The sequence below is a fragment of the Larimichthys crocea genome, unplaced genomic scaffold (assembly GCF_000972845.2).
Source record: "Larimichthys crocea isolate SSNF unplaced genomic scaffold, L_crocea_2.0 scaffold82, whole genome shotgun sequence".
NCBI lineage: Eukaryota > Metazoa > Chordata > Actinopteri > Sciaenidae > Larimichthys > Larimichthys crocea.
Window position 1 is genome coordinate 631,441 of NW_020860793.1, and position 24,244 is coordinate 655,684.

The 24,244-nt window shown below is 39.4% G+C and overlaps 1 protein-coding gene across 2 annotated transcripts in view; it reads right to left on the reverse strand.

The window, feature by feature from the left end:
* The window catches only part of onecut2 (one cut homeobox 2), a 43,281-nt gene extending 27,008 nt beyond the window's left edge, over positions 1-16,273 (reverse strand). For both annotated transcript variants that reach the window (XM_010737093.3, XM_019265461.2), the window contains exon 1: positions 14,732-16,273. In XM_010737093.3, coding sequence (XP_010735395.2) covers positions 14,732-15,959 — 1,228 coding nt within the window. In that variant the 5' untranslated portion in view covers positions 15,960-16,273. The remainder of the gene's footprint in view (positions 1-14,731) is intronic.
* Positions 16,274-24,244: the final 7,971 nt, after the last annotated feature.

Below are 24,244 nucleotides of genomic sequence, written 5' to 3' on the forward strand. Positions count from 1 at the left end.
ATCCAGATCAAATATGAGTAAAAGTTTGATGTCAGAAGAAATATCTCTGTATAGAAAGTTTAAAAAACTTCAGGGAAAACATTTACTAACCTTTAACCTGCTAAATGTTGACAGTAAGGATAGAGAGAAGCTCTGTTTGAACATCATACATACACACACACACACACACACACACACTGACAGACTAATGGATGATGAGTTAACTAGCCTCTCAGTACCTTTCTTATCAGTGTTTTTTGGCAGCCTGAAGCCAGGTCTCACAGCACACAGCTCCCACAGTGAACAAACACAGGCAGAAAGATAATCTTCTCTGATCAATAGATTGTATTGTAATCGGTGATTGATCAAAAGGAGGTTGGGCAGCTATAAACGGACATCCTGGCAAACCGCTCACCGCTGTGTTTGTCTCCAAACGATCAGCGGCAAGCGATACGAGTTGATCAGGTTTCCTGCTCCAAGAGATGAAGAGCAGCTCTGAGACGAAATGCAGAGGAGACGGACATGGACATGAAGTGTCTGCATACTTTTGGCCATGTAGTCCATTTTCTTTTTCAAATTTTTCTTGCCCACTCTCATTGTTTAGATTTTTATATCGTTCCTAGACATGACCTTTATGTTAATCATATATTACCTTTTGTTTTATTCTTTCTGTTATTTCCCTGTAATTCTTTATCTTCCATCTTTATCTTCAGTTTATTTCTCCGACATCTTTCTACCCGTTCTGTCCTGCTAAACCTGCATTCAACGCAATATCTACAATCAGATCCCATCCATCCAATGTGAAACATAATCCAATAACAGACAGATTCAGTTTAATGAATCCAGTTATGTGGCACAATCAAATAGATGAGGATTCCCTTCAAACCTGTATCTGTCTGATACGCATCAAACTGGCTGCTTTTAGTGCGTTTACCAGCGAATGTACAGGAGACGAGCGAGACAGAAGAATAAGAGCAGTTTGGTGTCCTTGGTTTGGTTTGGACTTAATCAGCACAAACGATACAAATGATGACACAGATCAAATAAATCAGATAGAACACGAACAGGCAAAAACCACGGCAAAAAGATTTGAGGTTATTTTGCTTCTTTCACAACACTAGTGGAAAGAACAAGAAAAATAAACACTGAGATGTTTATTCATCTGTTTTATATCTATATAATACATATTAAATAATGATCATTTTCAAATGTAAACATAAATATTCACAAAGGTTGTAATACAGAAAACTGTCTTAATCAACTGAGGAAGTTTCATGGTGATATGAATTCACTTTTAGTCTATCCACCTGTAGTGTTTGTAAAATGCATGGATTTTTAATTTAATAAACTAATTAATACACGGTTCTCCAAACAAGTTTTTTTTCTCATAGTTCAGTAGCATGCACATACACCAAACCTGGCTACGTTTTTTTTTTTTATATTTCTGTGATTTCAGTGACTAAACCCTAGTAAATTTTAACATTGTAACATTTTAAAACCTCTGAAAAAAATAAATACATAAATAAAATACAGCTTAAGGAGAAAAAATAATCAAGTGTTTGGCATGTAGATTTATTCTATCTACATTCTGAAGGATTTGACATTAACATTTAATTTGTAAATGGTGGAAATGTTGCTAATATTTTCTGAGTTATGGAGAGAAAGTAGAGGTGTCTTGACTCTAATAAACAACAAAATAAATGCTGTGTTCACATTTCTGTAATGTAATGGAAATGTATGCAAGTTAGCACATTTTGAATTAGATAATGTCTCATTTGTTTATTTAAAAATGACATTTTAAGAAAAGCTAAAACAATTGTCATAATATAAGTTATCAACTAAGGAAGTTTTGTGGTTATATTCAAAATTCAGCTGCAGTCACACGACGAGGCGCACACATGTCATACAGCCTCGCATCTTAGTGACTGCTACAGTGGCCCTGAGAGCTCAGTGTACTGCAACTTTAGTCAAAACACAAGCAAACAGAGCCAACATGCTTATTGACAACATTTGCAGCTTTTCAAGGGTATAAAAAAATGACACATTCACCTGTTTCACATCACATGCAAAATAATGAAACAGACAACACAACCAAACACCATCATTCTGTTCACATTACACACCTCATGATGTACATCTAGTGCCAGTACAGGAATAGTGTGTCCTTCATATGCGGTGGAGGTTTTGGATGTATGTGTAGCACGTTTGACTTTCATTACAGAGTTTGTCACAAAAGTTACAATTCATGTTTTCTTGTAATCAGACCTCAAACACACCGTCATCATGTGCAGATATTATAGAGAGGAATCTGAGATTTTGCAGAATTGTCTGATATCAACGTTCTTTTCCGGTCACGGTTGAATTATGGGATAGTTTGTATCCGTAGAGACCGTACTATTACCTTTAATCGCTACCTTGTTCATTTGCATGTAATGTGGCATATTAAAATGTCACATGTTATTATCATTATTATTGTGATCATGAGGCGTTCAGACACAGTTTGTCTAGCTCTCTCTCTCTCTCTCTCTGTTGTATAATGTCAGCTCTATCTCCCCCTCACTCTCTCTCTTTCTCCCTCTCTTTCTCGCTGTCTACCCTCCCCTCCCCTCCCCCATCTCTTCCAGGAACTGGTCTGGATCAGGTTCCTGCAGATCAATGGAGATCTGGGTCCGCACCGTTTACGTTATCGTTGCCAGTATTAATGCTCTTTTAATCTGCTTGGGATTACAGCCATCGACCCACATCATCCATCCTCACGCACGGCAGAGCCCAAAACTGCTGCTTCACACACAAACACACGCGCGCGCGCGCACACACACACACATTTCCGAAGACAAACACACACGGAACTCGCAGACGATGAGAGGAACCAAAATAAGAGAGAAACAACAACATGAGCAGAAGCAGGAGCAGGAAGGACAACAAACACGACGTACGTCCACTTCCTTGTTTGTGTTCGATCCCGGTGTCTGACCATCAGAGTATTGATCGGTTACAGATACACATCAGCACATTTACATACAGACACAGAGAAAAAGAGAGCAACTCAAATGACCTGTGGTGTGTCATCTGGGAAGCACAATCATAATAATTAGCTTTATTTTAGTGTTATTGATTTGTCTTATCAATAACAACAAGAGCAAAAAAAGAAATCTTAATAGTATTATATATTATGATATGAAAATATATTTTTTTAATTAATATGTATAAAAATTAAACCTTTATTAATTCTAGACTACAATGTTTATATTATATATAATTACTTCAACTTGTACTTTTTTTTATATGTCAGTACTTCTAGCAATCAATAATAACAATTACATAATAATAATCATAACAATAAATTGTGAATGTATGTATGTATTTGTTTGTTTGTCATCCTCAGAGGTCACAGCACACCCTCAGTTTATTTCCCTTTGTTTTGTTTTTTTAACACTGTTTGTCTCTCACCATAAACCCTGCCTGCTGCCTGACAGGTCCGTAGCGCCTGTCGTCGTTCATTACGCCTCTGGACAGAGTTATTTCAGCAGCGCTGTGACACCAATACTAATGAACCTGAGCGAAGGGAGGGACGACGAGCCAGAGCAAAGATAGAAGGAGCCAGAGAAAGAGAATTCACAAGGAAGAAGACGTAAAAATAGGAGAAAACAAACCAGCAGAGACAGAGAATAATTAATGGGATTGTGGATTGGCATTCAGTCGGCTCGGGCTATTTAAAGGTGCTCTATGTGCCTCTTATAAACATTGATGAATTAATCCCGCCTGATGTTTGAGACATATTGTTTACAAATGATCAGCCTCGCCGCTACACGTCCCCTCTGAACCCACCACGACCCAAACAAGGCCTCACAACCACACTTTCTTGTCCACCTCCGTTCTAGGTCAGGTCTGACCCAAATTGCTACGAGTCTCCACTATTGATCGGAGCCGGCTCTGACACCACGAGCAGTACGTACCGGATCGTTGAACAAGTCTAAATACATTTTATTGTTTTCGAGATAAAACATACATCATCATCGAATCATGTCCTAAAAACATTATATTTCACAATCTACCCTACATACATGAAACATGCCTCTTTGTGAATTCATCACATGTTAAATTAAAAAAATAAAAATAAATAAAAATTTTAAATAATAACAACTTGGTTTCAGATATGAAATCATCCAAAGATGGGGTTGCATTTGTTAGCCATGTTCATTCCAGGGTTAGCAGCCACTGTCAGTTTACCTCAGGTCCTTTACTTCTCTCTTTATGTGCAGGACAACACACACTGCAGTTAACAAAGTACTTCAGCAAGGCTAAAATATTCGGACTTAGCCACTAGTAATGTCGGTCCAACATTTCGCCATATTCTCCTCCAGTGACTGCTGCTTTGTCAGTGGCCCTGTGACTCTATGACTGAGTATATGGATGATTAACACGAAGTGCCCTGGCTGCTGTAGTTTTATCACAAAGGTTAGCTTCAGTGAGGTAGCTGTTGAAATGGCTGCTGCTCACTGTGTTTAGATATCAGTGTCAGCCAAAACAGCGAAGAAATGTGAAGAGGACAATGACAAAATAGATAATTCATAATTTATTAATAAATATGTGCAAACACCATAAAAATAAGAGTGAATGAGTTAAATTAATATTTTTTTGTTTGGTGAACTGGCTGGTGGTGAAAAAAAATAAATGAAATCTTATGTCAGCCTACTGTCATTATGAATATTACCTAAAAATACTTTTGGTTTCACACAGGACCTGAGCAGTGGACTCCTGGATCCTCTATATGCCAGCTTTCTTTCTTTTTATACTATTCTCATACTCGACTTCAATGGCAGACATGTCCAAAAATGTTGCAAGAATGTTACCTCCAGTGTGCTATTTTGAAGCTCCGCTGATGGCAGTATTTGATGACTTGGATATGAGAACATGTTTGTATAGGTCAAGCTTAAAAACTCACGTTTTTCAAACTCCACAACCCTCATTCATAACACAGGCTTCCTCCAGAGCAACAGAAACCATAGTGAGTAAATGGCTAACAAACACATATATGGATATGTTGGGGTTTTTTGTGATTGGCTGATTAATACTCAACTGTGGTCATAATGTGACGCTTCAAATGATGAAACAGCAGCATCACAGTGTCTGCTGATGGCTGGAGTTAAAGGGAGAGAAAGACTAGAGGAAAATGACTTCTGGCATGTTTACTCTCTTCAAGAAGGGGGACATACAAAACAGCAGGGCTGATGGTAAATGTAGTTTTTACCAATACCACTGTAGTGAGATATTACCACTACTGTTTTTAAAATACATTGAGTAAATTATGTGAAAAAACTCATATGGTCCTTTTAAGCATGATTGAGAGTTGTGTTCCCAATGCGGCTTTCTACCTGCATGTGTGTGAGAGTGTGTAGTATTAGCTTGGACTGATTGTGCAGTGTGTGTATTCTCTGAGCGCTCTGCCTCGATGAGCTCAGACTCCAGGTGTCACGTTTTATTTGACCGCCCTAATAAAGCGGCGACAGGACCATTTTCTCCTCTGAACCCCAACCGCTCAGTTGGCCCCAGCACCACTTCTACCGCTCCAGCACTGCCAGGGCGCCCTAATTGGTGTGGACAGTCTTAACAAAAAATCACTATGCTATTCCTCTGATTTTCTTATTGGGAACTACAGTGAAGGTTGTAGAGAGTCTGAACACACAAAGCGGATGTTTGGAGTTTACAGATTTGATAATGGTGCTTTGCTATATGAATATGATGCAGTCAGAGTCTCTCCGTGTATGACAGACAAAAACAGTCTGCATCCATTATCTACATGATAACAGTTGATCGCAGGCCTATAATATCCACACCTGGCATTCATAAACGTGGTTATCTTGATTCTCCCTGTGTTGTGATCAGATCTCAGAATACCAATTTGGTGGAGCTGAGGGACAGCAAACACCATTTTAGGTCAAAGAGAAGCAATGTGGGACATTTAAGGCAGCACTACAACAGGCGAGGTGATGGTCATGTGACTGACAGAGACAGCTTTATGCTGCATTCACATAGATTTAGGCAGAAGGAAACCTGATACTATGGCATGACATCAAATTCAAACATGCATTACCATTAATTTCAATTCAATTACATTTATATAGTGCCAAATCAAAACAGTTATCTGGTCACACTTTCCATATACAGTAGAGTAGGTCTAGTCCGTGCTCTATTTTCTATACAGAGATTTAACAATTCCCACCATGAGCAAGCACTTGGAAACAGTGGCAAGAAAACCTGTATGCAGACGACATCACTCTCTGCTCATCATATGTGATGATCTGAGACATCCAACTAACTGAAATGACTGCCCGAAATTCTGTGATAGGTTGGACATGGTGGGTAGATATGTTGTGAATTCTGTTTCAGAGGACAGAAAAAAGCTTATTTTTTTAACCTTTGGCGGCATTGCAGGCTACTGTTACCGGTGTCTGCATTCTCTGCTGGCCTCACCTAATTTCACATTCCTGCTCTCATACACTAAAATGACATTTGGTTTACCTTCTATCATCTGTCTGAATCCTTGTGAATGCAGTATAGGCTATTTTCCGTAAGCCTTCGTAACGAGACAAACCTTACATGCACTGTAAAAAAAATTAAACATAATTGTAGAGGTGGTGTTTGCTAGCTCCAGTGTTAATTCAGCTACCCTTGTCAGTCATGTGACCATTGTCTTGCATGTTGTAGTGAAAATAAGGTAATAATAAGGAATAAATATATTGTATAAATAACAATAAAAATAACAACTGGGACACAAAGATATGATAATTCTGTGACAGCAGAGAAACACATCATTATAACGTATGGTCCAGATAGGATACAGATTATATTATATTATATATTATGTTGTAGTTTATGGACTAATAAGTGGCAACAAGTCCTCATATTTTACTGACTAAACAAATGTGTAGTGGCATTATAAGACACACCAGTCAGTGTTGTGCTAGTAGCAGCGATTGTAGCCTAAAACAGAGATAAAGAGCAGGCTACAGAGGTTAACTTGCCTCTTTCTAACTCCACACACCCAGATTTTTTTTTATCTCAGCCCCAGCCAATGCTGACTCAAGTGACATCACATGAGGCACTTAATCAGACTTCACACAGCTCCCTCTGGAGACACTAAAGGCTTTTTAACTCATTTCACATCTGCAGTAGTGCTCCACAACCTCTAAACAGACTTTGTCATGTCTCAGTTTCCAGCCTCCAAAATAGCTATCGACAGGACAGGTCAGAGATAACAGTTTCTGTCAAATCTTCTCACACTGACACACAAACAAACATCAAAAGTCTTCTCTCAGCAGCCCAAAATCCATTATTACGGATCGATAGCAGCTTGTGAATATGCAGGAGGTCCGGACATAGAGCCTGAAAACGGACACAAACTGTATTCCCACAGTCTGAAACTGTAAGACATGCACACACACACATACACACACAACACACAGTAACTGCTGGTAATCTGTGTCATAAAGGAGGGTCCGATTCATAAATAATGCACTATGTCTGCTTGCAGCAGGATGCGTAAAATGGAAAATATTTAGGTTCAGTCATTCAGATATACAGCACAGTCTGATTCTAAGTGGACTCTTCTCATTCTGATCGGTAACATAATATGAAGGCACTATATGATGAGTCTAGTGCTAGTCTATATTTTTCTTAGTGTCAACAAACCCCACAAAAAAAGAGACCAAAAACCAGCAATCCGAACAAATAATGTTTGGATGCATTGTATTCAAACTCAGAGCTCCATTGTTGTCAATGAGTCACGTCCGTTATCACCACGAAAAGCATTCGAGCCACACAAAGTGTTTAATTCCTCCTCTCTGGTATGCTTCTAATGTGAAACACATAAAGGAAATGTTGAGTTTGATTGACAGAAATTTAACAGATATTAAAAAACGAAGTCAAAGCGACTTGAACGAACGTGTCAATGGTAAAAGGAGATGCTGTTGGTTCTCTGATGGAATTAATGCTGTGGAATTGTACGGAATTAAACATGCACACTATTAGAGTGCAGGTCATTTCACCCCCCGGCGTTTTAACCCAGCTTTTATTTATTTGTGCTGACCTATTTGTACTCCACCTCTTATATGAGCCATTCAGTTCTAACACTGATTTGAGCATTGTTGTCTTTTCATCCATAATTCACTTGGAGTCACCGGCAGACAGCGTCCTCCAACCAAACAATGGACTCCTCCTCTCTCTCTCTCCCTCTCCTCTCTCTCTTCCTCTCTCCCTCCCTCCATTTTGCCTGGTTAACCCGGCTGCGAGGTGAAGAAGAAGTGAAGTGAGCAGACCGAGGCGGGTCACGCCGAGATTCCCATCAATAATTCATCGGGCCGCTGCTGCCTCTGCTCCTGTGTTCAATTCCCCAGACGATCACATAATACCTCCCCCAAAAAAGAGATGGCCAGGACCAAGGGAGGGGAGAGATGGCGAGAGAAAGAAAAGGATTAAAAATGAGGTGGAAGGAGAGGAGGAGAAGGAAGCACGAAGGAGACAGACAGAGAGACTTTCAAATGTTTGTCTTTTTCTTTCTGTTAAGTGATGGACTGCAACCATTTGTCGTATTTTTCTTTAACAATCTTAAAAATTCTGAATATTGTAAATCTAAACCCGACCATACATGCTGTATTCAGACTACACGACTAGAAGTGTGGACATGTGGACACCTCTGTGCCTGTCAAAGAGCAAATATGGGTTTCAAATTTGACATTTTTTAATGCTATGTGATAGAAATTTTGATAGGGATTATTCAATGCAGGCAGAAATCGTCCATATGTGATGGTTGAACGTGCTATTCCAGAACCATTCATCTGCTGCTTTAACAGCCTCCATTCCTCTGGGAAAACCCTCCAGAAGAGTTTGAAGCCTGGCTGCAGGGTTTTGTTTTGTTTCGCCTGTTTCTCAGTGTGAGCAAATCTGTCTAATCATCACATTATAAGTTGATGTAGAAGCTGCGTTAGCGGTTTCTAGTATTTAACTTGTACTATGATGTTACTTGTACCCCTCCATCCAATGGTGATTAAAAACAATGTTGACGCAAGATTTATTATAAGTGGACTCCTGAACAACCTGGACAGCTGCGTCCATCTCATCCTATCTTTGTGGCAGTTTTCAGTCGCTATATTTCATGAATACTGCTGTCTAACATGTAGAGCGATGACATCACCATTCTTAATCCTGCCTATAAAGGTCTGATTGGTTCTTTCTGTCTCCAGTTGAGGATAGAGCCTTTGACACACACATTAACATACTTTTTCGAAGCACAGAAAAGATGATTCAGAGCTCTGCTATCAGGCTGAAGGGGCCTACCCTAAAGCATAAAAAGAATCTCCAGTACAAGTACGTGTCCACATAATTCATTTATGGTCATGGCAACAAAGCACGACAATTTATTATGTATGCATCAGTTTCAAGAAAAAGAATGAAGACAAAAAGACACCAGAGAAGAAGAGTTATTAATCAGAAGCACAAAACTAGACCTTCACCTACTGCACACAAAACTCTCCCCACAGCACATTGACAGCAGAATATCCCCTTACTGTTATTGTTTGATAATAGGCATATTCAACTAAGGGGTATGCTGCCAGCAGATCCTGCTAGACCTGCACTGGAACTGTGAAGCCCACACACCACACCTTTTCTCCCTGATTATACAGAGAGGCAACTTAGCCAACCCAGATAGTAAGTAAACAAGTGCATGTACACACAAGTATCTTTATATCCAAAAGAAAACAAACTATAAGTCCAAAAGTGCAAATCTGGTCCTAGTTCAGCCTTCAGTAAAGTAAATCATGGACTCCTCATTGGTAGACTATGACAGTGTGTTGGTCTACCTGGATCCTCTCCATTGTTTTCAGTGGCTCTGTTCTTGGCCCCATTTTAATTACTATTTATAAGCTTGCTGCTCCAGCCGGACCTTTTAATTCTTTGTTTTAATGTTCCTTTACGATTGCATGCAGACGACACCGCTCTCTACTTGTCACATCTGAGACATCTAATGAAACCATCTGAATCTGTGATCCGTTGGGTTTTCAAATTAAATGAGGATAAAACACATCCTTCCTCTTGTTTTTGCCTCATTAACAGTCCAAAAACAGATTTTAAAAAATCCAATCATACAATACAAAGAAAAACAGCAAATTCATCCCATCAAAAAGCTGTAACTAAAGAAAATTTTACATTCGTGCTTTGAATTGTTTTGAATTGTTGATGACACCATTCTGCTTTTCTGTGCATTGACTAATCAATTAATCATCTAATTGTTTCAGCTCTGAGCAGGACCACACCTTAAAAAACAGAGGGAGGAATGTGACGGGATTCATATCATCATCGTTTTCTATGCTGTGAACGTACAGAACATAATGTAACAGCGAGAGATAAACGAAAAATAACCCCGTCTCCGAGCTCTGTCATCCCCCCCCCTGCCCGAGTGCTCCTCCTCTCTCTTTCCTCTCTCTCCTCTCGGGGTCAGGGGAATATTTGCTTCATCTATTGTCTCAGTGTTGCAGCTCTGACCTTTGACCTCAGCTCTATTGGCCGCTTGTAGCGATGTTGATCTAGGAATTGAAGCTCTCTCTGTTTCTACAGTCATTTTAAAGCCACGGTGGAGTGAAGAGAGAGCGGGATGAAATGAGCATGTGTGTGCATGTTTCTGATGGAAAAAACCTGGACGGTATTGACCCGTTCTCCCTGAAACCACAGGATGCCAATTACAGTTAGAGAGTCAAACTGGAAGAAAATAAAAACAATACCTGTTCTTGCCTAAAAATATAATAAAGGTGGAGGCGTCAGGACTGCAAAACTGTCTTCTACAAAGCCTGATTTACATGCTGTTAGCTAATAAGCCAGCCAGTATGATGCACACAGCAGCCAGTGAGGGTTTTATATTATCAGAGGGAAAGCAGACAAGTGCAGCTCCATCAGACAGCAGTCTAAGTACGAGGCTGTTCAGATCACATGAACGCTCCCTGCCCTCCTCCTACAGCTCCACCCCTCCGTCCACCGACACTCGTGTCATTTCCCACATGGTCAAACAGCAGCCAGGAAAATCAAAAGCGAATGAAATAACAGTCGAAACCTGCAGAGATAATCTCATCCGTGTTACAAATTTAAAATATGAGCTGGATAAAAATCTAGTGACTGAATGGAATCAGCTGTCCACGCTGGGATGTTTGGATTGATTGAAAGGAGGGGAGAAAAAGAAAACACCACCTCTCTGCAGCGATCGCTCTTCATTTAGACGTTCAGCCACATGAAACCACGTCACATTTATAAATAATGCTCATTTCAAAAACAACCACAATCAACCTCAGGACAACATTTTAAAGGATACTGAACAGATATTACGGCCAGACGCTGTAATATGATGCAGCCACTAAATATCAGAAACTACACCCGGATGTGTCAGATGAAACCATGGCAGATATATGACTTGAGAATATGATACTATCTCCATAAACTCACTATCAAAACCCTGCAAACACATAAAGAGATAATGTAAGAACGTTAGAGATACCATGGGAATAAAATAGCTTCATGAAAAGTTATTATGGTGATCTTGTTATGAAAATAAAGTTAAAATATTGTTTTAGGAATAAATATATGAATATTATACATATGTTGCATATTCACAAAAGAAAATAAAGGAGACACATTATTGTAATACGATTATTACTGATATTCATACTGTATAAACAAAGACAGCTCCAGTTTAAGTGTATAATTTTAGAATTATTATTTATTTGGATGATATTTGAAACATCCCTATATAAGATGTTATAATAAAACATTTTTTAATCTTTTAAATATGAAACTAAACACTAAAAACTACTACATGTATGTACTAATTTCTTATTTGTGTACTTTCTTCTGTTTCACTGGGGATCAGTAAAGTTGTTTTAATCTTACTCAAACAAAATGATTGATAACTTTATAAAATACAACGAGTTATATCATCTCTAATTTTATTTTAGAATTATTATTCATTTGAAAGTCATTTAAAATAAGACATAATCACTCTCCTTTTATTAATATTTTAGGAACAGCGCACACAGGCACACTAAACTCCAAATATGTGTCAATTAAATTAACATTATAATTAACATTAATATACATTTTGTTTCATTTCTAAACATGTGTTTTTTAATCCAAAGATGACTCACACAGATGATAGAAAATGGAAAGAACACATAATGTGTCCTGATGTTAAAGTTTCGGTTTCAGCTGACTTGATTTCAGCGGATAACTGAGTGTCCGTGCTGGAAATATATCATATCAAAAACCAACTGGAGAAGATAAAAAATTCATGCTGAATATATAATAATATTCACTTTACAGTGAAAGTCTTGTTGGGCTCCACATTACAATATATGTATAAAACACTGTCCATTAAAAACCATGTATCTCCAAACTGTAAACATTTGATGAAATTAAAAGCAGAGTTGTTTGATGACATTTTTATTTATTGATAACTCTGATTTTTTTAGCCAAGGAAATATTTTCTCACCCCATAAAGGAAAACAAAATCCTGTTCCAAACTTCAAAGTCACAAAATATAAAAATTCAAATTTATATTCAGAAACAAATGTAATGTTTCCAAACATCTTTTTAGATATTATAGGAATATTGTGCATAATTTATTTAAAGAAACAAAGAATTTTTTTTTTTTCCAGCATACCTCACACTGCCTCACTCCCTAAGAAATAACTGAATCTATATAACATTATGTATATAATATTCACCGGCCACTTCATTAAGCACACCTCTACCACAGAGCAGCTCTGCCATGAATTCTACTTTTACAACATCTTTTTCAGTTTTTGTTGACGCTGTCAGAGAGGTCATAATTCTACTTTATTGAGTTTATTAGTGGGTGGTGGTGTTGCACCGAAGTGCATTATGTTGAAAGGTGTTTCTAATATTACAGCCCTCTCGTGTATGTAAATATGGTGGCCAAAATATTAGAAACACCTCTCAATATAAAATAGTCCACTTCAACACCAGTGCAGACTACAAACTCAATAATAAATATGTAGTTAAAAGAATATATATAACAAAAACTGAATATTATTCTCTTTGTAAAAGCAGAATCCACACTGTTAAATCCTGGACTAAGTCATGAATCAGAGATGAGCCGATCAAACTGCTTTACAACTGGACAACGATTGTGATGTAAATGATAATCATGATGTTTCAAATGATCCCGTTACCTCTAGAAATCTGTTTGTTACAAAGCAAACTATCACAGCTGTTTGGAACCTGACCCTGACTCCAAACAACTCCAAAGTTTTGGACAGAACAAAGAACACTGGGCGCTGTCCAGTGAACTCAGTGTATCTCCATGTACTAGTGATTTTTAGTAGTAGATGGTAATAAATATGCCTAAAATAAAGTGAATGGTTAATAAGTTGTTTATGGGTTGAGAAAACATTTTTCACAAAGCTGAAAATAAGCGACCTGAGCAATCAGCTTGTGTTCAAAGTCACTCTCTTTATCAGACACCTACATGCTCCTTTAATTAAAGTATAATTTTTCTTCTTTTTTATAAAATCTAATTTAGTTTGTTTGAATTTTTAGGATGTGTTTGTAGCCGATGAAGGCAGAAGTCAGAAAACTGGCACGTTTAAATTGTGAAACTGGCCCGAGCTCATGATTAATGCTACTATTAATATATAAAATATTACATTAAGAGGAACATCTCAATTTGCCAACTCATCACGCTGATTAGTTTGAACTCTGACAATAATTATCACTCTTATTTCTCAAACATGCTGCAGTCCCTTATTGTAATAATGAGCTTCCAGAATGTTGAAACAAATCTTACACACAAACTTCACCTCACTAACTAAAACCTGAATAGAATCCAGATCCCTGAAAAGCCACCTGATCCTTTTCACTTCACTCGGTCCCTGCTGCTGCTGCTGCCTCTGTCCCCCTTGCAGACAATAGAGGCTTGATGTTTGGGACAGAAACCAGGTTCCTCACTAGAGGGGGCACCAGACCCACTGATGCTCCAAACCTTCATGTCAAGCTCCTCACAATCAAACACAAATCCTCTTCCGAGGCTCTCTTGTCTGCTTTCTCACACCTCTCCCCTGCTAATGCCAGAGGAATACAATAATCCTGTAACAGGCTAATGACAGGAGCACCAGCAGCTGGGTAATGTAGTCCTAAAATCCACAGAGAAGAAACATCTCACCGGCTGGATTTAATGCAGCCTGAACAAGTCAACTTTAATATGTAGCACTGATTATTATTTCCTACATTTTGTGCAAAATTATCAAAAAATAAAGAATTATTTTCTTTTTTTCTGAAAAGCTTTTTCATTGGAATTTAGAGCAGGATAATGAAGCGATGTTCAGGAAAGTGAGTAAAAATGTGGCTTCCTGCACAGTGCAGAGAAAGAGAGGAGAGAGGGACTGTTGGAGGGAAATCCCGTGACCTTGTCATTTCATATCGATCCCGTATTGTTATTGATCAATAATGGTAATCATAACACCAGCGATCCTAAATAAATTTCATTCGTGTACTGTGCTGGAGAGGAGACACGAGGAAACACCACAAAACAAAGCCAGCCAGGTAGAACAAATCTGAACAACACTGCCGAGAGTGAGGAGGGAATTTTGGGTTTGTTTGATTTTGGAGGTTTGAATTTCTCTTCTGGCTCCGACGCACGAAACAAACCAAAACAGCAGCGAGGCGCTGCACTTTGTTTATCCGCTCTTACCTGCCAGTCTAAGGGCCGACATCCTCTGAAACTCGGGCTCCTGCAGCCATTTCCACATCCTCCTGAAGGTCTCCCGGCCTGACTTTAGTTTACTCCAGGGTTTGGGGTTCCTCAGGAGGTCCGACAGGGTCCCCTGGGAGCGGCACAGCACTCTCTGGGCGAAGATGGCCTGGGGGATGCTGTATCTCTTCAGCTCCGCCGTGATCCTCTGAGCAACCTCCTTGGTGTTGATTTCCTCCAGCTGCCCCGAGCTGTTCACCCCCTGCGTCCCCGAGGAGGAGGGCGGTCTTTCCCTGGTGGAAGCCAACACGGGCCCGTGGGATGGAGACTGGAGGTGGGGGTGGGAGTGGGGGTGGTGGCCCGCCGAGGATACGGCCGAGTGGCCCGGGTGGTGCATCCCGTTCAGGTGCGGCATCATCCCGGCCGCCGGGCCACCGAGGCCTCGGTGCTGGTGGTGGTCCCCTCTGGCCAGCATGGAGGCGGTGTGGTGTGCGTCGAAGTTCAGCATCTTGTCGTGGCCTCCGTGCGTCGTGGTGCCGTAATTGTGGAGACCCTGCTGGGTGTTGTGTATGGAGCCCAGGCCGTTGCCCAGCACCGGGGATAGACTCTGACCCATCCCGGACATGTGGTCCTTGTGGTAGGGGCTGTACAGGTTGTTCATGCCCGGCAGCCCCCGCTCGTCCCGCATCAGGGTGAAGCTTCCGCTCACGTTCCCGGAGAGCCGCTGGTGGTGGTGGTGATGGTGATGATGGTGAAACTTGTCCGACACTGTGGAGATGGGGGGCAGCGGCTGCAGCGGGGTTAAGGTGGTGTAGGTCCCGCTCATCCCCATCCCGGGAGAGGATGTGTCGCATGGCACGCTCATGGCGTGGTGCAGCGGCAGGGACAGCTCGGGCCGGTACTCCCCGCTGCCGTCCAGTATAGTGGCCATGCCGGTCACCATGGCCGAGCGGGATGACGCGGCGGCGGCGGCCAGGTCCTGGTGTATCCGCAGGGTGGACGCCGCCGCCGCCGCCGCTGCCGCCGCCGCCCCGTGTCCCCCCGACGAGCTTCCGCGGCCGTGGTGCGGGCTGTGGCCGCTCATCAGCTCCGCATCAGAGACCACGGAGCTCACCGACACCCCGCCATGCAGGCTGCCAATGCCGTCCATTGTCATGTCCGTGTTCATGGCGTAAGCGTCCAGATCCTTGGCCAGGCATCTATAGGCGTTAGTGTAGGCAGTCTTCATTCATCTGTCCTCTCAGTCCATCAGGTCGAGCGGAATTGTCTCTCCTTCTTCTCCTTTCTCTCGCGGCTTCTCCCCTGATGCGCCGGGATGGGTCAGCAGCCGTATTCCCCCTTTTCCTTCACTTCCTCGGTTGTTTCCCCCTCCTCCTAAGGCCTCTCCAGCTCGGTATCTTTGTGTATTTTCCCCGGTATGTGCACATTAAAAAAAAAATGTTTTTATCTCGATCGTACGGGCCTGTGCGGTGGCTCCCCCATATCCAGCCCTCTCCTCCTCCTGCGTTACTCTGCTCCTCAGACGGGAGCTCTCCACGGTCCCCTAGCCGACCTCTCAACCGAACGTGCTGCAGGAGGAGGAGGAGGGGGGGAGCGGGCACTGACGGAGGGGCGTCACCCGCTTAAGCGACGGTGCGGAGAGCCAACCAGAGGGACCCATGGGCATCCGAAGGGCGTGGTGCACAGAGCGGCTGGCCAATCAGGAGGTGTGCAGGGTGAAGCCTCTCTGGGAAGGACCAGAGAGGAAAATCATTATTGTGTAGTAGTCCTATGGAATGATGCTGGTGTTAGTACAGGGAGCTGTCTGAAGGATCCACATGTGACTGAGAGCTCTCATGTTCTGGGACAGTTGTTCTCTCCATGTTTCATATTCTCACAGTGTTGGACATACAAAGTCAATGAGCTAAAATCATATAACATATGTAGAGTTTGTGGAACCAAATATTCACTTGACTGTGTCTGACTTCAGGATGACTGACTGCATTTCAAACTCTATTTTTAATATCACTACTAATTACTACCTTAAGAATTTTCTTATGAGGTACCTTTAGTAGCTGTTCTGGAGCTTTCAGTCATATCACATGAACCTCCAGTGGTGGAATGTAAATGTGAACGCACTGAAGTACAAATACGAGGTACTTGTACTTTATTTGAGGATTTCCGCCTCATGTTACTTTATACTTCGACAGTTCAGAAGGATATATCACACTTTATCCTTCACTGCATGTTTTTGGCAGCTTTAACTAGTTACTTTACAAATTGCACGCAAAACATTCAAATGTACAAATTGAGCTGAAATTATGAGCTGATTGAGACTGATTCATAGAAATATTAATTGGCAACTATTTTGATAAGTTGAGTCATTTGTCATTGGGTTAATAAGGTCTGGACTGTTGATTGGACCGAACAAACATTGTGAGGCTGAATTTTTACAAACCAAACAATCAATCAGTTCAATTCATGGAGAAGAAAATCAGCATATAAATGATCACTTTCAGCTGATAAACTTTGCGATATGATAATAATGACATAAAGATTTATGGTGACTCCAAGGTGTCTTTTTCCAAATGTATCAAAGTTTCCTATTATATTTGAACCTGTTTTTTTCTAATATATAATTTAAAAAGCAAAACAACCAACAAAACTGAGAGAAAAGGAAATTATAAATGATAAAATAATAAAAGGAAATCAAAAGAACATTGAACATACACTGAATTCACAATAATCACTTGTAGTCTTATAATTGTGCTGTCAAATCACTACAAAGATTCTTCAGATGGCTACAGTTGATATGACAGTCAGTCAGTGAGTGAAAATGCCTGATAAAAAAATGTCCAGTCTTCATGGAGGAGGTCACAGGGATGAATGTGTAATTAATTTAGTCCTTACACAGAAGGCCACGTGACTGAAGGAATCCAGCAGTGACTGTGTAGAGAGTCAGTCATGTACCTTTACATCCTGCAGATATTCATATTCCCTGTACCTGTACTGTACATAATAATAAAAAACCTGGTTTAATCTGTGAATGTTTGCAACAGACTGAGGATGCTGGTTTGTCTCCTCTGCTGCTGCTGCTGCAAAAAAGCAATTTGCCCACAGGGATCATTAAAATTTGATCTCATCTCAGCTCTCATCTCATCACCTGCTGCCTCTGATTGTTCAGATAAAGTAAGGTGACAGGAAATGACACATGATAAACACATGATGAAGCCAGAACTGACCTGACAGACAACAACATTTACCTTCATCCTTCCTGAGGAAACCTTCCTTTTCTTTTTCCGGACAAAGTGCTCACTTCCACAAAGGTTTGATTTTTCCACGAAACTCCACATGAACTAACACTGCTTCATCTTGAAAGACCTGATTTTCCCACGGCACAGCTGAGCGTTATGAAGATAAAAGTGAAACTCGTTGAAGACTGGAAATCCCGAACAATTACACAACACAACCTTTGACACAACATGAAAGATATGACACATCATTATTTATCATAGAGACCATTCTGTTTGAAATGTAATGATTCAAGTGATTCATTTATGGGATTTCTCTCACTTTACAGAGAATGTATTGATGTTGGCAGAGAGGTGAAGCAGGGGTTGAGGATTGTGCATAAATCAGACGTGACATAACATATTCACAGTGTGACTATAACATGGACAGAACATTAAATGACAAAACACAGTACAACTTATGATAATATATGTGAAATGCCATCACATAACATGACAAAACATATGACAAGAGATGACATGAACTATCTTATAATGTGATGTGATATGACATAACACGGCATACATATATGGCAGGAGACAGCATGATATCATGTGAAATTACATGACGCAAGACAATTCATGTTAAGTGTCAAGACATATCATGACAGGACATCTTATGTTGTGATGTGACATAACATGACAAGGTAGTGTGAGGTGCTATGACATCTTATGATGTGAGATAAAACAAATTGTCATAATGTAATATGACATGACATAAGTATATGGAATCATATCTTACAATGTGTGAGTTGAAATATGTAATGTGACTTGAACATGAAACATTGCACATGATGTTAAACATGATATGACATTACATGATATGAGATGATATGTTGTGAGATGAAACAACATCTGATAAATATGATTAAATAACAGCATGGTATAACATGATATGATGTGACATGACACAGCATAATATCATGACGTGAAACAACATAATATGTTTTGTCATGTTGTATGATTAATATGATGACACTATGTAAAGTGACATTATGTAACATGTTATGACATGACATGACATGACATGACATGACATGACATGACATGACATGACATGTCTTGACACAAAGTATAACATGTTATAACATCACATGAGGACAGTTGCATGTGCTGTGTGGTGTTGGACAGGTGTTTGCAGCTGTGTAGCTCACAGTGTGGAGTGCAGGCTGCTGCAGTGTAAATGATGTGTTGGTGGGTGTTGGGATGTTATCGACAGTCTCTGGGTGGAGTGATGAGCGTGGGAGCTGCACTGAAAGAGCATTATAGCCTGTAGCCCGTTCACTTTACAATTCATTACACTTCCAAGGACAAACGACTGCTAAATAACTCTGTCTGCCTCTCTCTCTGTCTCTGTCTCTGTCTCCCACACTCACTCTGATCCATCATCATAAAATAACAAGAGTAAAGACAACAAAAACACACACTTATTTTCTATTCAGTTACTAATAATTATATCCCCTTTATCATTGGAAAATATGATACAAATAAACAAAAATATAGTCAGACCCTCTTCTTCAGTTCTTTGTTATTCAAAAAAAATTCATAAAAAAATACATTTTCTATAACAAGTAACATATGGTGAGATTGTTGTGGTTTTGTTATTTTATTTTACATTGCCTTTTGTGTTGCCTGTTTTCTCCAGCCAATAATCAGACCAAATTTCCATGAATGTTTTGACATACATCTCTGTATCTAACCTGCTCTGTAGGTACCAAAAATATTAATATGTATAATATATCTACCTATTATATATATATAAAATAGTATGTGTTATGTGACTCTGTAAAAACTAGTTTCTATTTTCTTTAAAACATCCTCAGAATCTTTTAAAAAGATTACTGAATGCTCCAAAAAAAATAAAAAAAATTTCTTGAGGACTTGTGGAAAATATTATAAAATGTTGATAGAAATAACCCCTTAAAAGCCATTCAAGGCAATTATTCATTTTATGGGTCTGTACTAATCATTTCCAAGGACATTTTCAAAACTAATGTGGTCCTAATTAATTAAAGGGAGAATATTCATATATTCATATTCATTCATTACTTAATTATTCCTCAAAACGTTGTACTCCACATACTGTATTGTAATCTTACAACAAATTTCAAATTTTTGAATGTTTGGACTACAAGTCTCTCCAGGTAATACACTAACAATTATTTAGAACTAATTCATTCAAGTGAATGATTGATTGATATAGTTACTTCAAGAGAATTTCTATCACTGAGCTGAGGATGAAATATTGTAAAAGGCAGATAGTTTGTCAGTATTTTGCACATTCCTGCACAAAACGTTACAGTCATTTGAATAATGGACACATTGTAGATGTTTTTACATTTTTTAAATGTAAAAACATTATTGTCTATTTATTTTTGATTTACAGTACTTGCTTTCATATTTATTTGTATTTTCTCATACTTTTGTACCAATATGGCAAATTCCTTATATGTGGAAACTTACTTGACAATAAACCTGATTGAGATTGGGAGAAAAGAAGGTTGAGGAGAACGAAAAGGAAGAGAGGAGGAGGAGGAGCAGGATGGGTAGTTGGGCAGATGTTGCTTTGTTTAAAGACTGTTGTGTAATTAAGGACAGAAGAACAGAAGCCTGACCCATTTTCTCCTTTTGATCAGCTGTCAGTAAGACAGGCAGGGGGTCTGCTGAGGGACGACCTGTCTGTCTGTCTGTCTGTCTGTCTGTCTGTCTGTCTGTATGTCTGTCTGTCTTGTGGTGGTTTGCCAGGCGGCTGCTATTTCATGCTCCACCTGACATTCCACAATACAGAGAGAGGAGGTGGGAGGTAAAAGAGGAGAAAGACAGAGAACAGAAGAATAGATCGAGAAAAATGGGAGGAACAGCTGGGCGAGGAAGGGGAGGTGAGGATGAAAAAGAAGGAAGGGGAGATGGAGAAAAGGGGCGAGACAGGGATGAGGAAAGGGAAAAGAAGACGAGGAGGAGGTGGAAAGAAAAGAGATAAAGAAAGATGAGGAACAAGAGGGAAAGGAGGGGATGATGATGGAAGAATTGGAAGGTGGAGGAGATGTAGAGAAATGGAAGAGGTTTAGGAAAGGAGGGATGAAGTAATGAGTGATAGGATGGGTGGGGGTTAAGGAGGCGGGGGAGGGAGACAGTAAAGGAGCAGCTGCAGGGAGACGATGGGGAGAAAGAAGAGGCAGAGGAGGAAGTGACAGAGTTTGGAGTCAATATGTAAATAAATGCTGACATCACTGCCAGGTAGTGACTAAAGCTCCGCCCCCCACAGAAAATTTATTTTATAATTTCAAAAATATGAAACCAATCTCTTGAGATTATACAAACGAGCGTCTGATAAAAAAATTTAAAAAATCCTCATTTTAATAAGGATTAAAAACCAAGGTCATTTTTACTAGCATCCAATAACTACAGCTCCCATGAGTCTTAGCCACAAGTTTGCTTTTAAGTCCTCAAAGTTTCCCAACACTTTTTCCCATAAAGTCACTAACAAATCAATACACACACTCAGATATTTAGCTTATAGTTGGATCATATTATAGTTAGTTATATTTAGATATTTGATATATTTTTAGACTTAATCACACTGGTTTAAATTCCTAAAGCAGCTGGTCACTGCTGCTCACACAGTAATAGTTAATTAGTTGAGGACTACTTTCAGTAGCGGATTAATCCACATTTGGTGCTCTGACTATATGGGGCAGCAGGACGATGTGTGTGTGTGTGTGTGTGTGTGTGTGTGTGTGTATGTGTGTGTGTGTGTGTGTGTGTGTGAGTCCAAATAAACTACAGTGTGTGTTCACAGTAATGAAGGAACACGTCAGCCAGTGTACCGTTGTGGATAACTGGTGTGTTTGTTTGTTTGTGTGTTTTTTAAATATTTTTTGGGCAACATTGATGAGATACTGTATATCAAAAATATATCAGGCTTTGATAGTTCTGGGTCTGCACATGGATTTATTGACAATAAGAAAGATATAGAATATCACTAGACTTGATAATCAATGTGTCTCACTGCACTTTACAAACAATGCAAAAAAAAATGTTAGAAAATGTAAAATATGAATTGAATGTAATGTGTAACAATAATGTCAGCACACAGACTTGAGTTGTAATTTCTTTAGCACGATGTAAAGCTGAGTTCATGTATTTATGTGGAGACTGTTTGGAGCGAATAAAACATTTATTTGAACATTTAAAGATGATATTAAAGACAGAAGTAAAAGTGGGCGAGTTGTTTGCAGACTTCAGTCACAGATTAACTGACGGACTCAGCTCAGATAATCATTAGCCTGTTTGTCTTCTCTCTGCTCAGTCATTACATTTACATTTCCCCGCTCGCCTTCTTTCCTTTATGTAACTTTGTATGTCAGATACATTTTGAACCTGCGTTACGACACAGCTGCTCATACTGTGAATTTCTTACACGATTGAATTACATTTTCTTTAAGACACATTATTTTTAATTCTGTGTTTTGTTTCCTTTTACATCCTGTTATAATGTTATAACAAGTTAAAGAAGCCTAAACCATAAATAATGAGTTATTTCTTTATGTTTTTTTTTTTTTTGGCATTTAAAAAGTATTTCATGTATTTTTTATTTAAAAAAAAAAAATTGTGAATCATTTCTAAGTTTATATTAACAGCACTGTTTCAGAATGAATTCAAATGTGTAAAGTGAAGCGATTTTAGATGTGTAGAAACAGTCAGCATCATGTATATTTGATGTTTAATGTCATTGTAAGAGTTGCATTTGTTCACTTTGACACAGTGAGAAACAAGAAGTGTTTCACCAAGTCACAGACAGAAAGAAAACAGTACAAATGAAATAATGAATTACACCACAAGTGTTCCACAGACTCCACGCTGCAAACAGTTTTAAAGGACAGAAGGAGGCAGAAGTTCACAGAGCTTCCTCCTGTTCACAGAGGCCGCTTGTCAAATGTGAGTAAAGCTGCAGAGCTGCAGGTTGATCAGGACAGCCCCCCCCCCCTCTGTCTGTCTGTCTGTCTGTCTGTCTGTCTGTCTGTCTCTCTCTCTGTGTCTGTCTGTCTGTCCCGGGCCATCTGCTGTGTACAGAGCAGCAGTATTGATCTGCAGCTTTGTGCTGGAGACCACATGCTAATCTATAGCGTTAGTGACAAACACTGCTCCGCTTTGCCTTGCATCTGTCCCACTGACTCTCTCTCTCTGTCTCTCTCTCTCTCTGTCTCTCTCTCTCTCTCCTCTCAATATAACCAGTGTCATCCTCCCTCTCTCTCTCTCTCTCTTGCTTTCCCCCTCTCTCTCTCTCTCTCTCTCTTTCTCTCACTCTAAATGACCCAGCAGTTTTTGGACGAGGGTCCATCTGTCCGGCTGTAAACTCTTCCTGCACCTCCTCCTCCTCCTCCTCCTCCTCCTCGTCCTGCAGTGGTTGGTTGCTGGTGAGTCCTGTTCGATGTGTTTTGGTGTTTACAGGCAGCCATGTTGAGTGTTAAATATAAAGAACATGCTGATGAGCTGAAGCAGAAAGAGTGAGTTACTGAGTTTTATGGAGATAAATACAAATCAACAGAATTATAAAGAAGTAGAGAAATGTGTAGAGGGATTGTAGAGTTTACACATATATTTAGATATTTCTACAGGGTCTATATATAAAGATAACTATTGATATAGATATGTGTGTGTGTGTGTGTGTATTATTAGTAGAGATATAATAAGTCATTAAAATGAATAGTATACATAGATTTGTAGACTTTATAAAGACATATTTTGAAGTAAAACAGCTGTAGTGTACTAATATATAGAGTTACACAAAGTGGTATTTTTATATATTTATATTTGATAAAATTCTGAACTGCATTTAAACATATGCAAATAAAATAGTTTTATAAACATATTTATATAGTACATAGTAGAGTTATAGCGAAATACACAGTCAAAAAAATATATTCTTATATTTTAAATGCTTCTATTAAGGATCATTTATAATATAATTAGTGCAGACCATTTAAGCACAGAAACAAATACATAAACATACATAAATAGCGACAGTACAAAGGTTTGTATAAGCAGATTTAGATAAATATACAGCAAACACCTCTAGTCTGAAGCATAGCTATATACTTCAAAACCGAAATATATAGAAACATAATAGAGCTTTCTAAATGCATGTGTATACAGATAATGCACAGCAGGTGCATATAAATAGATAACAGACATATTGAGAAATTTATTAGAGATGTAGAGAGAAGTAGAAATTTAATTTGAA